Below are 15,532 nucleotides of genomic sequence, written 5' to 3'. Positions count from 1 at the left end.
ACTAGGGTGGAACAACTTGGACTAGACTTCAAAGTGCTAAAATTTAGAGGGTGCCAAGGTGTACTTTTTCGCTCAAGCAGTAGCTGCATTGCCTTTCTCTATATGGTATTATTCCTTACCTCCCTTAAAGATGAATTCCCAATCTCCCTCCTTTAGGTACAAAAATCTTTTGTATGAATAGTCCCATGTTATTAAAGATCTGGATTTCTGTGATGAATGATAGAAGTGGTGAAAAACAGTAATAATAAGTCAAATGCAAGAAGCTGAAAAGGAAAAATGAAATGCCAAAAGAAAAAATGAACTTCAGAACTCAGAAGTTTACAAATACTCGTTAAGAAAATTGGAAAAGACTTCTGAATAAAGTGTTTCTAAGACTGAAAAATGAGAAGGTTTAAAGGACAAAGGAGATACCATATCTGGAGTTGCAACTTTTTCCAGAGGGTATCAAAAACAAAATTATATGGTGACCACTGAAGGAATGTATTTTGATGGTGACCAAATTTTAGGGGAAAAATGTGAAGGAGGGGACAATTTGTCTGGAGGATGAAGAAAAGAGAGAAAATAAAAATATTGAAAAGAAAGTATCTTATTCCAAAATTAAAATGCAAAGGTATTTTTCTAATGACTCAGGTTGTGTTTCTATTAATCTATTTTTAATGAAAAATTAAATTCAGGATTCAGGAATAGAATAAATGGTATCACACCTCGTGGAATTCTGGCTTCACAACTTCCAATGCAAGGCTAACTAGCACCAGTCACTGGACTTGAAAGTGTAATAGGATGTGCCAAATAGACCTCACCAAATTCTTTTGTTTGGGCACAAAGTCAACATGGGGAACACAGCTGAGTTTTTAGAGCTGGTCAGATTCCAAGCACTCAAGTGCTTGTATAAGTACTCAAAGGGTTGAAGTTTCCAGAGCTCTGGAAATACATAATAAGATACTGGGGCTAAAAAGAAGACAATGAAAAACCAGCTAAATGTTTGAAATGGAGAAGGACCCCATATCAACTGAGACAGCCATTATTCTCAGGTTTCTCTAGTCTTTGACAAATGAAAAACTAAATTCTGAGATGAAGTTTCCTATGGTTAAATGGACTCAGAATCTGCCTCATCCTGTCTTCAGAAAAAGGAAAAAATGAAAGGCTGATGTGGGAGACCATTTCTGAAAAAAGGCTGACATATTTTCTATCAACTTTGATACAAGAAAATTTGAAATGCATTTTTCTGTGAGTGCAGATGCAGAAGAAAAAGAAGAAAACAGAGGTGAAAATGAAGCAGGTATTAGGCACTAAGAAGGTTATAAGATAAGAGGATAATAGGTCTAGACATGGAAAGAACCTTAGAGGTCATCTAGTTTGATACACAAATTATACAGATAAAAAAACAGAGGTCACAAGATGTTAAGTGCTTTGCTCCAGATCACACAGGTAGCTTCTTCACAAACTGTGATGGTTCCATTTAGGTGTCATCTTGGGGCACCTAGGTAGTGTGATGGATAGAATATTGGGCCTGGAGTCAGGAAAACCTGAGTTCAAATCCAGCTACTTGCTAGCTTTGTGACCCTGAGCAAATCACTTAGTCCTGTCCACCTTAATTTCTTCATCTGTAAAATGAGCTAGAGAAGGAAAAGACACTTTTTATTCTAGTTCTTTGCCAAGAAAACCCCAAACAGGGGTACAAAGAGGAAGATATAACTGAAATGGCTGAGTAAATATCATTTTTGGCCTAAATAACTATATTTTAAAACAGACTATTGGATTTGGAGTCAGAATGCCTGGCTTTGAATCCTAGAGAATTTTAGCTATGCTACTCTCTTGTGTGGTCCTACAGGGAGGCTCTACCTCTCTGTGCTAATATAATCACCAAAAAGTGCTGATAGTGGACGATAGAATCAGGCTCAGTAAAAGCAGTAAGTGGTCCCATGTAACCGGATGACTGGGAATCCTATTCTAAATTCTGGAGAAAAATATGTCCCCAAAATATAGGGTTTTTCCCTCATGGTTCCTGAAAAAGAAGGTTTTAATTGATGCTAGCTTCCTTTTAGCATTTAAGACCAAAGACTAGAACCAATAAGAAATTGTGTAGTATATAAGTAGATAGTAGCTGGCCACTGATTTCTACATCTCTGTCTTGGAATTGGGAGGTGGGGGAAATTAGACTTGCGAAATTAGATTATACAGCAACGAGGCTGTTACTTATTAATACTATTATAAAGCAGCATAGTGTAATGTTTAATTTAATGTAATGCAACTTTTTGATGTTCAAGGCTATAAAGGATGCTCACATGCACTGATAAAGAAGGAGTTTCCTCTGATTTGCTGCATTTGTAGGAGTTTCTTCATTTGGGAGAAAGAATTCTTCATTCTTCATTTCTTCTTATACCACTGGCTGTATTAGGAAAGGAAGTTTTCTCACATCAGAGTTCCTTTTCACACTGATTACATTGTAAGAAGTTCACTACTGAAATCAAAGGTCCAGTCTCTATTACATTTGTTGTAATTAGTACCCTTAACAACACAATAGAAGAGAGACAGTTTTGGCCAGCTATGAAGCCAGGAAGATCTGAATTCCAGTCCCATCTGTGTGATCCTGGGCAAGTGACTTAAGGTCTCAGGGATCTTTAAGAATATAAATTGAAAAGTAGGTGCTAAGTTGCACCAATAGATAAAATTTTCTCATCTGGAAATCACAGGTACAAGCCTTTTTCTCCTAATTCCTAAGAACATTATAAGTAACAGAATGAAATAAATAATACCAAAATGTGAAAGAAAATGGATCAAGCAGAGGGTGGATTTAAAGTTCCTTAGATCCAGAGAGAAGATCATGATTATAAAACAACAAGGCAGAGTGGAATAAAAAGATAAGAGAGTAAAAGTTGAAAAACAAAAAGATCTCAAAACAGAGAAGGAAATTGAAGGGAAAAAAATCGCTAGAAATGCATTTTTCTTTGAGTGCAGATGCAGAAGAAAACAGATGAACAGTGAATCAGATACTAAACAGTAAGAAGATTATAGATAAGAGGATAATAGATTTAGAAATGGAAAGAACCTTAGGGATCATCTAGTTTGACACACAAATTATACAGATAAGGAAACAGAGGCCATAAGATTAAGTGCTTTGCTTCAGGTCACACAGGTAGCTTCTTTACAGACTCTGATGATTCCATTTAGGTGTAATTTATTATTTTGGGACAGCTAGGAGACAATGTGGGTGAGATAAGAGCAAAACTTAATAAAGTACAAGATGGTCTGGTTAGATTGATAGCACCTCCTATACCCAAAGCCATGGTAGGGAGGGATCTTGAGAAGTTAATCTACTTTCCTGTCTTTTTGAGGGGCAGTAGAAAGCCAATGAAAGGACATGACAAAGAAAAGAAGGATGGCAAGTGTTTTGTTTGGACAGATTCTTTGGTTAGAAAGCTTTGATACTGAACCCTGGGTAACTTTTATGGAAACAATTCTGTGATGAATAATATTTGTTTTTGGTTAAAATGCTAGTATTTCCAGCAGTTGGTGCAGTACCTAGTACACAACAGGAACTTAATAGATGGTTCTTGATTGATTTCTCTTATTTTCTTCTTCTTCAGAAAATCTGATTCCCCCCCTCCCCCACTTCCCAAAGTTTTAATAGATCTTAAGACTTCCTGATTTTAACGATTATCTTTTTTTTTTTTTTTTTTTTTTTAACGATCTGTAGGTTGACCTTTTAAATTTAGGGACAACTATTTAAGGATCTTAAACTAGAACCAGATCCCAGAACTTTTGGGCATTTCTTTTGGTGATGCTTCAGGTTGTTCATTATTGAAGTCTGTGATATCTGTTTCTTTGGTGTCCAGATGTTCTAATAAATAATGAACATCTGGTTGAGTCTGAGGGGCGGCCACAAAGTTAATTCCACTGGACTGCGAAGATGTTTCTGTGTCTATTAAAAGAACAGTTTCAGGGGCTTCGGACTGAGGCTCCGGACTTAGTCCTGAGAGGGAGACCTGACTAGACTCCAGAAATCCTGGGAGGCTCCATCTCTTTGGGTACTTGTCATCCGCACTGCTCTCAAAAGCAAATTCAAGAATCTGGGCTTCAGTTTCAGGCGAAATGACCTGTGTTGGTTGGGAAGGGGGCGGGCTGGAATCGCGGGCATCAGGCGGCTGTTCGGTTCTACTCGGCCGTTCTTCTGAAAGCAACGAGTCGGAGATGGATAGCTGCGGGCTCTGCTGGCAGCTGTCCACCGACGTGGGCGTCGGAACATCCGGAGAAGTGATTAAGACTTCTGGGACCTGAAGGGTCGTTTTGGTGGGAGAGGGGCTGACGCTGGATTGTGGGGTCAGGCTTCTTAATGTGCTCGTCCGACTGGTTTCCCTAATCACAGACAGGTCCCCCATGCTGGAGTGCTGCGGGCTGCTGTCACCACGGTTCAGGTTCTTCTTGGTCCGAGTGGCGCGGGGGCGGTTTCTGGGAGGGATGTCCAGCAGGCCGCTGACGTGGCTGAGGTCGCTCGTCGGGAAGAACATGGAGCTGTCGCTGGCCTGCCTCCCATAACTCCGTCTCACTGGGCTCGTGGGGTGTTCGTGGACACTCAGGAAACGTTTGACTCTCCTTATCACTGAGCGCCTCGGCCCGTGTTTCTCCTCATCCCATACCCATTCTTCCCCACCAGGCAAGTAGGACCCAGACAGCCTGAAACATATAATGAGAGAGCATTAGTAAGATTTTTCAATAGGGTAGCTCTGAAGGCAGGATCAATCAATCAATCACAGTTTCAAGTTGCCTTCTACTTACCAGACAATGTGCTAGGAACTAGTAGAAAGATTGCGTTCTGGGCACTGAATCAGAAAGGCTTCAAAAGCCACTTTAGAAATCATTAGCTTTGTTATTGTGGGCAAGTCAATTATTTAATCTCTCAGGGCCTCAGTTTCCCCATCTGTAAAATAACTCAATGACTTTTTTTTTGTTTTACAGTAGCTTTTTCTTTTTCCAAATACATGCAAAAGATAGTTTTCAACATTCATCTTTGCAAAACCTCTGTGTTCCAAATTTTTCTCCTTTTCTCAGCCCTCCTTGCCTCCTCAGCAAATAATCCACTATTGGTTAAACATGTGCAATTCTTATTTCCATAATTCCTTAATTCCAAAATTATAATATTTTCATGTTCATCATGCTGTGAAAGAAAAATCAGATCAAAAAAGGGGGGAAAACAGGAGAAATAAACAAAAAAATAAGCAAACACTACCAAGAAAAGATGAAAAATACTATGCTTTTATCCTCATTCAGTCTCTATAATTCTCTCTTTGCATGTGGATTGCTCTTTCCCTCATAAGTCTATTGGGACTCAATGACTTCAAAGATCTTTTCCAGCTCTAAATCTATCATCCTATGTAATGGTCTCTACTTTCAAAAATTTAGCATCCTGCCAAAGAGAACAAACAACATGTTTACTTACATGTGTATGTGCAAAGTACAGTTACCTTTCCATATGTGCAGCCTGCAAACTGGAAAATCTGCATAAACTTTTTTGGCCTTCCCTTTGTACCAGAGAAAAAGTATGAATTATTATGGTATTAAAAGATAAAATATGTTGATATTATGCAATACCATACATATATCTTCTGCATTTCTGAGTTTCTAAACTTTTTCTGTGTCATCTACTGAACTTTGCATGTTGTCTGTGACTTCCACAAAACTCCCCAAAAATTCCTATTTAATTTCTTATGCCAACACACAATATATCAAAACCAAGAGGAAGAAAGTCACAATGTGGAAGGGATAACTGTATATGTAAAATAAAAGTAATTTTAGGGATAAAACATTAACATTTGAGGGGAACAGAAAAAGCTAAAAGCAGGAAAGATTCTAAGAGGGAGAATGGGGTGGGAGAGGGAAAATATTCTAGGCATGGAGGTATTTATGGAACACCTATTATATGCTAGCATCTGGGCATAAAAGCTAGCACTTACATAGAATTTTAAGACTTACAAAGTGCTTTACAAATATTATCACTAATATTTTATTCTCCGAACAACCCTGGGAGATAGATGCTCTTACTATTAGCCCTATTTTACAGATTTAGTTACAGGTTAGAAATAAATTAATGAATTGGGGTGTTTTTCCTAAAGTGATAATATTAACTTAGGAAATGTTGACTTTAAGTGTTTAGGAAGAAACAGCATTTATTCCACTTCCTCTATTATCTACCAACTGATAATATGTTTCCAACACTTCTCAATCAACCAAAAGGAAAGAGATTCAAAAAAATAAATCTCCTTAAAGATAGCCTTGGATTTGTGCACTACAATTGAATCGAACAAGATATTCATCAAAATAAGGAATTCCCTGTGTGTGTGTTTATGTATATATATATGTACAGGGAATTTTTCTTAGTGAATGATGTAGTGGGATTATATTCCTCAAAATCCCCACAATCCGTTAAATATTTCAAATCCCTGTCTGCTCACTAAGAGAGAACCTAGTATTATAGAAAGAGAATTGAGAGAATTTGGTTCAAATTTCAGCTCTGACATGATCTTTCTGGGTCTTAGTTTCTTTACCTATAAAGAGATAGAATAATATACAAGTATTACTATAACTGCCTGTCTCATGAGGTCATTATGAGGAAGTGTTTAGGAAGAGAATGAGAACAATGAGCTATTTGTAACCACAGATAAAAGCTGAAATAAAACCAGATCAGAATTATAAATGTTTGAGTTAAAAGGGATTGCTGGTGGGCTAAGCTATATCATCGTTTCTATAATATCTTAATACCTCTGTGCCCCAGTTTCTTCATCTGTAAAGTGAGATTGGGCTTAATGGCATCTGAGGTCACTTCCAGCTTTTATTTATTCCATCCCTTCTTCAGATTAAAAAAATTGTTTCATTAGTTTGTGTTTTGTTTTTGTTTTTAAACATAACAATATCTGGTTTTACTTTCACAGTGAAAGTGAAATTTAGCCAAATTATTTCTCTATTGCCTTTTTCTTATAATCTTGATAAGGAATTCATAATTTCTTCTGCTTTATTCAAGGCTCATGTTGAAACCATGTTGGCTCTTCTAGGAAGAACTGGAAATGAAGATTATTAAGTAGTTACATTCTAATAGCTGAACTATCATCAGCTATGATCAGTATTTAGAAGTACACGTAGAAAAAAATTATATTTGTCATGGGAGAAAAAAAGAAAAAAGGTAGGATGGGGGAAATGCCATTTTTCTGTAGTTATGAGTAAAAGACTAGCAATTGGAATGATCAGTTAGCTAAATCCCGAGTGATGTCCTTTTATAGAGATGCTTGGGGTTAAGGTGGAGAGTTGGCTACTGTCCTAGAAATCCAGCCCTGAGCCCCATTGGGCCAGGGAGAGCTGCACACTGGCAGGATCCTGTTACATCAGGCTATAGAAACATGACTCATGATTGAGTGCCTGTCACACTGGTCTAAGTTGTGTGAGGTCAGCTTCTGGGTCATGCTTGACAGGGATTCATTTACCAACAGACGAAACAAGATGAGATAAGGTCAATAGATCAGTAAGATTCTCTACTATTTGCCTTGAGACTCAGGTCAAGTTGGAGATCTCTATCATTTCCTATTTATCCTGGAAATGATAGAATCTGGTGGACTCTATAGAACTAGAATCTACAGTTTCCCCAAAATGCAATCTCCAAGTCTATATAAAAATGTAATTTACATTATATGTTTACATATATTAATTATATCTGAATATATCTCATAATGTAGGGGGAAGAATATTGGAGTCCTAAATTCAAATGTGACTTAATACATTTATTTGTCTCATGACCTAAGCAAAATCAGTTAACCTGCATGTAAAATGAGAGGGTTGGAAGAGGTGACTTCTCAGATCAGTTAAGATCTATGATATAGCTGGATCCTTTGTATTTGAATTCACACCATTTGAAGTTATTGTTACGTAAAATATGGTAATTGGTTCTTTTGTCCAGTTTTTCAGTTGGGCCCAACTCTTCATAACCCCATTTTGGATTTTCTTGGCAAAGATACTGAAATGTTCTGTCATTTCCTTCTCTTTTTCATTTTACAAATGAGGAACTGAGGCAGACAGGGTGACTCGACCAGATTCAAACAGTTAGTAAATGTCATTACTCAGACTTCAGGCCCAGAGCTATACCCACTACACCACCTAGCAGTCTTATAGTTATGTAAAATACAGTAATTAGTTCTTCTGTTATTCTGTTATTTCAGTTGTGATTCACTCTCCAAGACCCCATCTGAAGTTTTCTTAGCAAAGCTATTAGTTTGCCATTTCTTCCTCTTATTCTTTTATAGACAAGGAAACTGAGGCAGACAGGGTTAAGTGACTTGCCCATATTCAAACAGTTAATAAATATCTGAGGTTGATTTGAATTAGGAAGATGAGTCTTCCTAACTTTAGTCTCTATCTACTGTACCACTTACCTGCCCATTCTAGCCCAGTGGAAATATGCAGTATGAATTTGAATAATGTAACCACTTCATTATTTGCACTAATTGAGACCTGATTGTATTACGCAGGATTTACAAAAAAAGTAAAGAATGCCTTTATAGATAATTTTCTTTATTCAAAAAGATACATAATATGTGGTAGTGGAAAGAATCCTGACTGACACATACTGGTTGACTGAGCAAGCATTAAACCTCTCAATGTACAGAACTACTCTCTAAAGATCATATTTGTTACCGCTTTGTATGTGTAAAAAAAGTTTTCACATTCCAGATATTTCCACCATACAATAAAAAATTACATATATGTTTACATATATACATACATGGGTATATTTTGTATGTATATGTATTTATACATATACATGTGTGTGTATTTATATATACATAAAGTTTTATATAGTTATATTACATTGATATATAAACATATAATATGAATGCATATACATATATATGTACATGGGTACATACATAAATGTGTATATACACATTTATTTATGTAGATACTTACAGAGAGAAAGGTAGTTTTCTTGTGAAAAAACTCTCTCTACTAAAGCAAACAACCTATGTCTTAGAGACTTGTTTGAATAAGGATCTTAAGAACTTAAGTGACTTACTCAGAGTCAGGATGCAAGATAAGATTTAGAAGTCTTCCTGATTCCAATGCCATTTCTTTTTTCCCTCCATCCTATAGTTATATGCCTTTCCTGATCCCAAACTGTATCCTTACTGAATTTCCTTTCCCTGTTATGGCTAAGTAAGTATATTTCAGATAGTCTAAGTATGTCTCATTTCATTCCAGTCCCAAACCTGGACCACTGAACTGGGCTGAGTCAAGGCTGGCCCACAACTCAGGATCTCTGACTTCAATTCCAGTGTACTTTCCTTTACACACTGCCCTTTCTCATCTTTCTCAGGACATAGCCAGAAAAAACAAATGTTGGCTTTACTCTGTTATAAACCATGGTCATTACGCCAGGCAGAAGAGATAAACACATGTCCCCTGAGAACAGAAGTTTCTGTTTCTTTAATCTATAACTGGGGCTCCAGGTGGTACTTGCCTGTCACTTTTGGCCTAGGAATAGTTTAGTTTTTAGTAGATTATGCAAATCATTAAAAAAACAGAGCCTGATAAAACAACCCCCCAGAGAGTCTGTTCTGACTATTCCTCCCCTTCTCCCAAATCTCAGAAGGGATAAAGAGGACCAGGAAAGGTCCTAGCAATGCAGAGCAGCCAAGAGACAGGATAGTGATGGTGCCCTATATGTCATCAGAAGAGCATGATTGATGGTGATGATGAGTTGGAGAACCATTGAAAAAAGCACACCCCTGGATATTGGTTCCCCCTTGACACCAAAGTCCAGGTAGCCCTGTCCTAATTATGTTATGTATGATCACAGCAGCCAACTTCACCTCCTAGACTAAATAAGGTATCTTATCATCATCTTTAGCCTTCAGTGCAGTCTTGATGTGTGTCTCTATAACACTTCCACAGTGGCCTTTTGTTGGGGCTACAGAGTCACCAAGTCAATATTTTGTTTACTGATTGAAGTTTATCATCATAAATGGATTTGGAGAAAAGTTCTAAGTAATGGGATACACATTGCCCCTGAACAACATGAAAAAAAATATCTTTCTTTACTATTATCCCAATCTAAACATAATAATACTAGCTAGCATTCACATAGTATTTTAAGGTTTGTAAAAATGCATTATCCCATTTGATATTCCCTGAGGGAATATTGATATGTTCCTGGGGGGCAGGTGGTATTATTTTCCCCATTTTACAGATGAACAAACTGAGGCAGGCAGAAATTAAGTGACTTGCGTAGATTCACATACCTACTATCTGATTTGAATTCGGGTTTTAAATCCTATCTACTGTACCACTTAGATCTGCCTTCACCTTTTTTTTTTTTTTTAATGATCCCTTGTTTAAAAAAATAAAATTTTGCTGTTGAAAGTTCTGACTAGAGATTCAATAAATATTTGTAAAATATTGATGAATGATGTCAAAAACTAATAAATTAATTTTTAAAAATCTTTAAAAGTATTGTTGAATGGTAAACATAGTGCAGATATAGAGACTGAAAGACGAGGAATTATTTTAATTAGACACAGAACAAAAGAAAGAAAAAGAAGGTTTCTGCTGTTAACTTGAGACTCTTCCCACTTTCCAATTTCCCAGGGAGTGTTTCATATCCACTAATGTTGGGTGCTGGGAAGGGGATCCCTCTTGAGCTGTATATTCACAGTTGGACATCCACAGAGAAGAAGAGGAAGGAAGGATGCTCTCAGTTGGATTACATTTTATTCATCTGCTTTCAGAACAAATTGTGGCAACCTTTTCCAGTTGGTGAAGCCAATTGGAATTGGTTTACTCTCACTTTCCCTAGAATATTGCTTACCTAGAGGATTTGGCTCTCTACCACTCTGGGATTAAATCCAAGGTGTTAACTTGAAAATCACAGAAAAATTCAAATGGGGAGAACTTGAAGGACTAAGAAAGGTAGGATGTTCACCCAAATCTCTCTTTTACTCTGTCTAATCGTTGATTCCAATCTTCATCAGTGTTTGTTAACTTCTCATTTCCTAATCTGTAAGACAGATCTCTTTCATATTGAGCAAGCCATTGATCTGATTAGATCTGGTTAGAAGAAAATTTTAGATCTTTTTTTTTTAATTGTCTGGATTTTTAGAGGTCTTGAGAAGGGTGCCCTGAAGAATGATGAAGTTGGGTTGTTATTAAAAGAAATTTAGATTTGAAAGCAACTTTTAAAAAATATATTAGGTTGTAGCTTTTTAGAAAATCAATAGAACTCTAAGTGATTCATAAAGACTAAGCCAAGAAACCAGAATCAGTGGGCAATGGGAATTTGAAAGTAAACCAATAAATTTATGAGTTTACGGGGTGTTTTCCCTAAATGTATTTGTGTATTTGAGGGAAATAGATTTGTAGGGTCTTCTAAGAATACATTTTAAGAATCATTATCTCCTTTCCAACGTGGGACTCATTCTAATGGAAAACTGTCAACAATTTGTTGGCAAGAAAACAGAACTTCTGAGATCTTTTATAGTGATCAATGCTAGTTTTTTAATGAATTGTAACAGATATTGCCAAGATAATGGAGATTTCAACCCACTTTGTTGTTAGGGCAGCGGGAGTCAGGAAGACTCCTCTTCATGAGTTCAAATTTGACCTCAGACACTTAACTGTATGATCTTGGTCAAGATACTTAACCTCATTTGCCTCAATTTCCTCATATGTAAAATGAGTCAGAGAAGGAAATGGCAAGCCATCTGTATCTTTGCCAAGAAAATCCCAAATGGGATAACAAAGAGTCAGATACAACTGAACAACATATCATATATTGCAAGATAATAGCAATTTCAACTGATTTAGAATTTGATAAGTTAAAAATTGATGTCAAATGGGGAAAATTCGTTAAAAATGACTCTCCCTATTTATGAATGAAATCGAAAACTTAATAGTAGAACAAAAATAATCCTGTAAAATTAATTAAAATAAAAACTCACTTCCTCAGAATTAAGAACTGACTAAAATAATATATTTTAAACAAATTTCATTTTAAAACACCAATTTTTAATATAGCCTCTTCCAAAATCTAGCTGTCCTGGTGTCAATGTAGCTTTTGTGACCCAAATCATCTGGATCTTAGTTTCAGAGATAGTAAGTGATTTATTTATCTCTATGGTATTGTTTAAAGAAGGATCCTTATTGTTACAAACGTCTTTTGATCTGGAAGAGAACCATGACATCAGAGACTTGATGCCATGACATGCAAATGAAGTGGATTTAAGTGAGGAAGGACTGGCTGTATGACCATTGGCAAGTCATTTAACTGTGTTTTCATCAGTTTCCTCATCTGTAAAATGAGCCAGAGAAGGAAATGGTGAACCACTCCAATATCCTTGCTGAGAAAACCCCAAGTGGGGATTACTAAGAGTTGGACATGACTAAAACTACTGAAAAATAACAACAATAGAGGAATAGAGTAGAAATAGAGGGAAAGTAATGTAATTATCTTTCAGATTAGTAGAGTATCATTTCATGTATTAAGAAATGCAACATGCATTACTGGAGATCAGATTGGTGATATAGTAGATAGAACATGGGACCTGGAGTTAGAAAGACCTGAATTTAAATCCTACTTTGACATTTGCTACTCTGTGATCCTGGGCTATGGGACCAATGTCTTCCTCAGTTTTCTCAAATGGAAAATGAAGATATAATTGTGTGAGTTGTTGTGAGGATCCAATGAGATGAAATTTGTAAATTACTTTGCAAACCTTCAAATGCTATATAGAATTATTACTGTATGATATATACATATATGATATATGTTCCTAATTTGACTTTAATTAAAATTTTCAGACAAGTATTTTCTGAACATTTAGTTTTGTGTGTGTGTGTGTGTGTGTGTGTGGTGTGTGTGTGTGTGTGTGTGTGTGGGTATGCACAAATACATTTCCTGGGGCTAGAAGCAACAATAGCACTACTAACTCATCACTAAAAGACACTGAGATCAGTCTGAGGTTTGGCTGAACTGACCTTACTCTTACTTGATAGGATGAGAGACTTTGCTAGCAGATCTTTATTATTTCGAGTCCTATGCATGTGGAAACTGCTTCTCTAGCCCTTGCAAGCCCATAAGAGTTCCTATATTTCCTAAAGCAGACGTCATTTTAATCTATTTTTATCATCATGATCAGGCTTAATACTGATTAAAACAGGATTATAGGATTTTAAAGCTAGGGGACCTAGATGTCAGTTGTCTGACCTCATTTTACTGATGAGGAAACTGAGGACTAGTGATGAGAAGTGACTTACTCACAATGGTAATTATGTATAAAATGTGAAAGTACAAAAATTAAACAATTCTTTTAATTGTTTTATTTTTTCCAATTTAAAATGATGTTTAAAAGTGATAAAATCAAATAATCTAGGGCCATCTTAGTAGAGAAAAAGAGTTTTGGCCAACAATAAGGAATACAGTGGTTTCCATATAGTTATGATAGATTTTTTTTTAGATTGCTAATAAATCAATATAATATGAGACAAAGTATCATAGCTTAGGGTACTGAATAGAGTCTTAAAGTTAGGAAATCTTGGATTCAAATGTTATTTCACATACTTATTAGTTTAATAGTTTCTAATCTATAAAATTGGGTGGTGCTGGTGTTGGGCTTGGTAGCCTTTCTGGGGGCTATTTCTGCTAGCTATGAATTTAATAGGCTATGACCTCTTAGTTAAAGAAAAAAATTGTCTGAGAATTTATTAAGGCAGAAAGAGCCAGAGTATAATGTTTCTATGTTGGCAAAGCAACAATTTTCTCCTAAGTGGCTTTAATACAGTAGGATTTGACTGGTCATGTTTATACTTAACATTATTTATGATGTGAAGTTTAAAGCAGAACATGGTAGGATGAGAAATAGATGGTGTGACAAAAAGAGTCATTTATGAAGAGTTAAAAATCTTGAGTTTGGATCTCACTTTTTCTATTGACAGTGAATCACAAACTCTCTCTGGACCTCAGTTTCCCTATCTGTAAAATGAGAGGGCTAGACTAGATGATATATGGGGGATTGTAAATTGTGCGAGTCAATACTCAGTCAATTTTTCCCTCTTCCTGCTCTCTCATCCCACTTCTTCAAGACTAAATATGTCTTCTTAGAATTTTAGTAGTCTGGAATATATTTGCATTTTGAATTTTCATTTTTTTCAAAGTATCAAGCCAAAAATACACAATATATATGTACACACATACACATACACATACACATACACACATATGCCTATGTCTCAATTTTACAGTTTTGTTAACCTAACCCTTTGCTTCTGCCATCCTCCCACTTGGAATGGTTTCCCTCCTTTCTAGTGAGTCAATAAACACTTACTCTGTGCTGATCATTGTGCTAAGTGCCGGTAGCTATATCAGATTTTTCTTCAAAGACTGTCCTAAACTGAGTGGATGCCCATCAGTTGGAGAATGGCTGAATAAATTGTGGTATATGAATATTATGGAATATTATTGTTCTATAAGAAATGACCGACAGGATGATTTCAGAAAGGCCTGGAGACACTTACACGAACTGATGCTGAGAGAAATGAGCAGGACCAGGAGATCATTATATACTTCAACAACAATACTATATGATGACCAGTTCTGATGGACCTGGCCATCCTCAGCAATGAGATCAACCAAATCATTTCCAATGGAGCAGTAATGAACTGAACCAGCCAGAGAAAGAACTCTGGGTGATGACTAAAACCCATTACATTGAATTCCCAATCCCTATATTTTTGCCCACCTGCATTTTTGATTTCCTTCACAAGCTAATTGTACAATATTTCAGAGTCTGATTCTTTTTGTACAGCAAAATAACGTTTTGGTCATGTATACTTATTGTGTATCTAATTTATATTTTAATATATTTAACATCTACTGGTCATCCTGCCATCTGGGGGAGGAGGTGGGGGGGGGGTAAGAGGTGAAAAATTGGAACAAAAGGTTTGGCAATTGTTAATGCTGTAAAGTTACCCATACATATAACTTGTAAATAAAAGGCTATTAAATTAAAAAAAAAAAAAAGACTGTCCTAGTCCTCCTTAACCAGCCCAGCCCTTAGTAAGGCTGCCATCTTTGATACTCCTGTTTAGCATTTATTCAATGCAATTCAATCCAACAAGGATTTATTAAGAAGCTAATGTATATAATGTACTGGGAGGACAGTACCTGACAGCTGTATACTACTTGGAGGAAGCTAAGTGGCACAGTGGAGGGAGTGCCAGGTCCAGAGTCAGGAAGACCAGAATTCAAATCTAACCTCAGACACTTACTTGCTGTGTGATCCTGGGCAAATCATTTAACCCTGCTTACTTTAATCTATGGGAAAAGGAAATGGCAAAAAATTCCAGTATCTTTGCCAAAAAAAACAACAACAACAAAAAAAACAAAAACAAAAAAGAAACAAAAAATAATGCCATGGACAATTCTGGTGTGCTATGGTACATCTATTATTTACTATACTAAAAAATAAAAATCAAGTATCACAAAGAATTAAATATGACT

At 36.2% G+C, this 15,532-nt stretch overlaps 1 protein-coding gene across 1 annotated transcript in view; it reads right to left on the bottom strand.

Annotated features, from left to right (window-relative positions):
- Positions 1–2,920: 2,920 nt before the first annotated feature.
- The window catches only part of BEST3 (bestrophin 3), a 49,603-nt gene continuing 36,991 nt past the window's right edge, over positions 2,921–15,532 (bottom strand). The window contains exon 9 of the mRNA XM_031940677.1: positions 2,921–4,674. Coding sequence (XP_031796537.1) covers positions 3,741–4,674 — 934 coding nt within the window. The 3' untranslated portion in view covers positions 2,921–3,740. The remainder of the gene's footprint in view (positions 4,675–15,532) is intronic.

The sequence above is a fragment of the Sarcophilus harrisii genome, chromosome 5 (assembly GCF_902635505.1).
Source record: "Sarcophilus harrisii chromosome 5, mSarHar1.11, whole genome shotgun sequence".
NCBI lineage: Eukaryota > Metazoa > Chordata > Mammalia > Dasyuromorphia > Dasyuridae > Sarcophilus > Sarcophilus harrisii.
The sequence above is the reverse complement of the archived record's forward strand: the minus strand, read 5'-3'. Positions and strand labels throughout refer to the sequence as shown.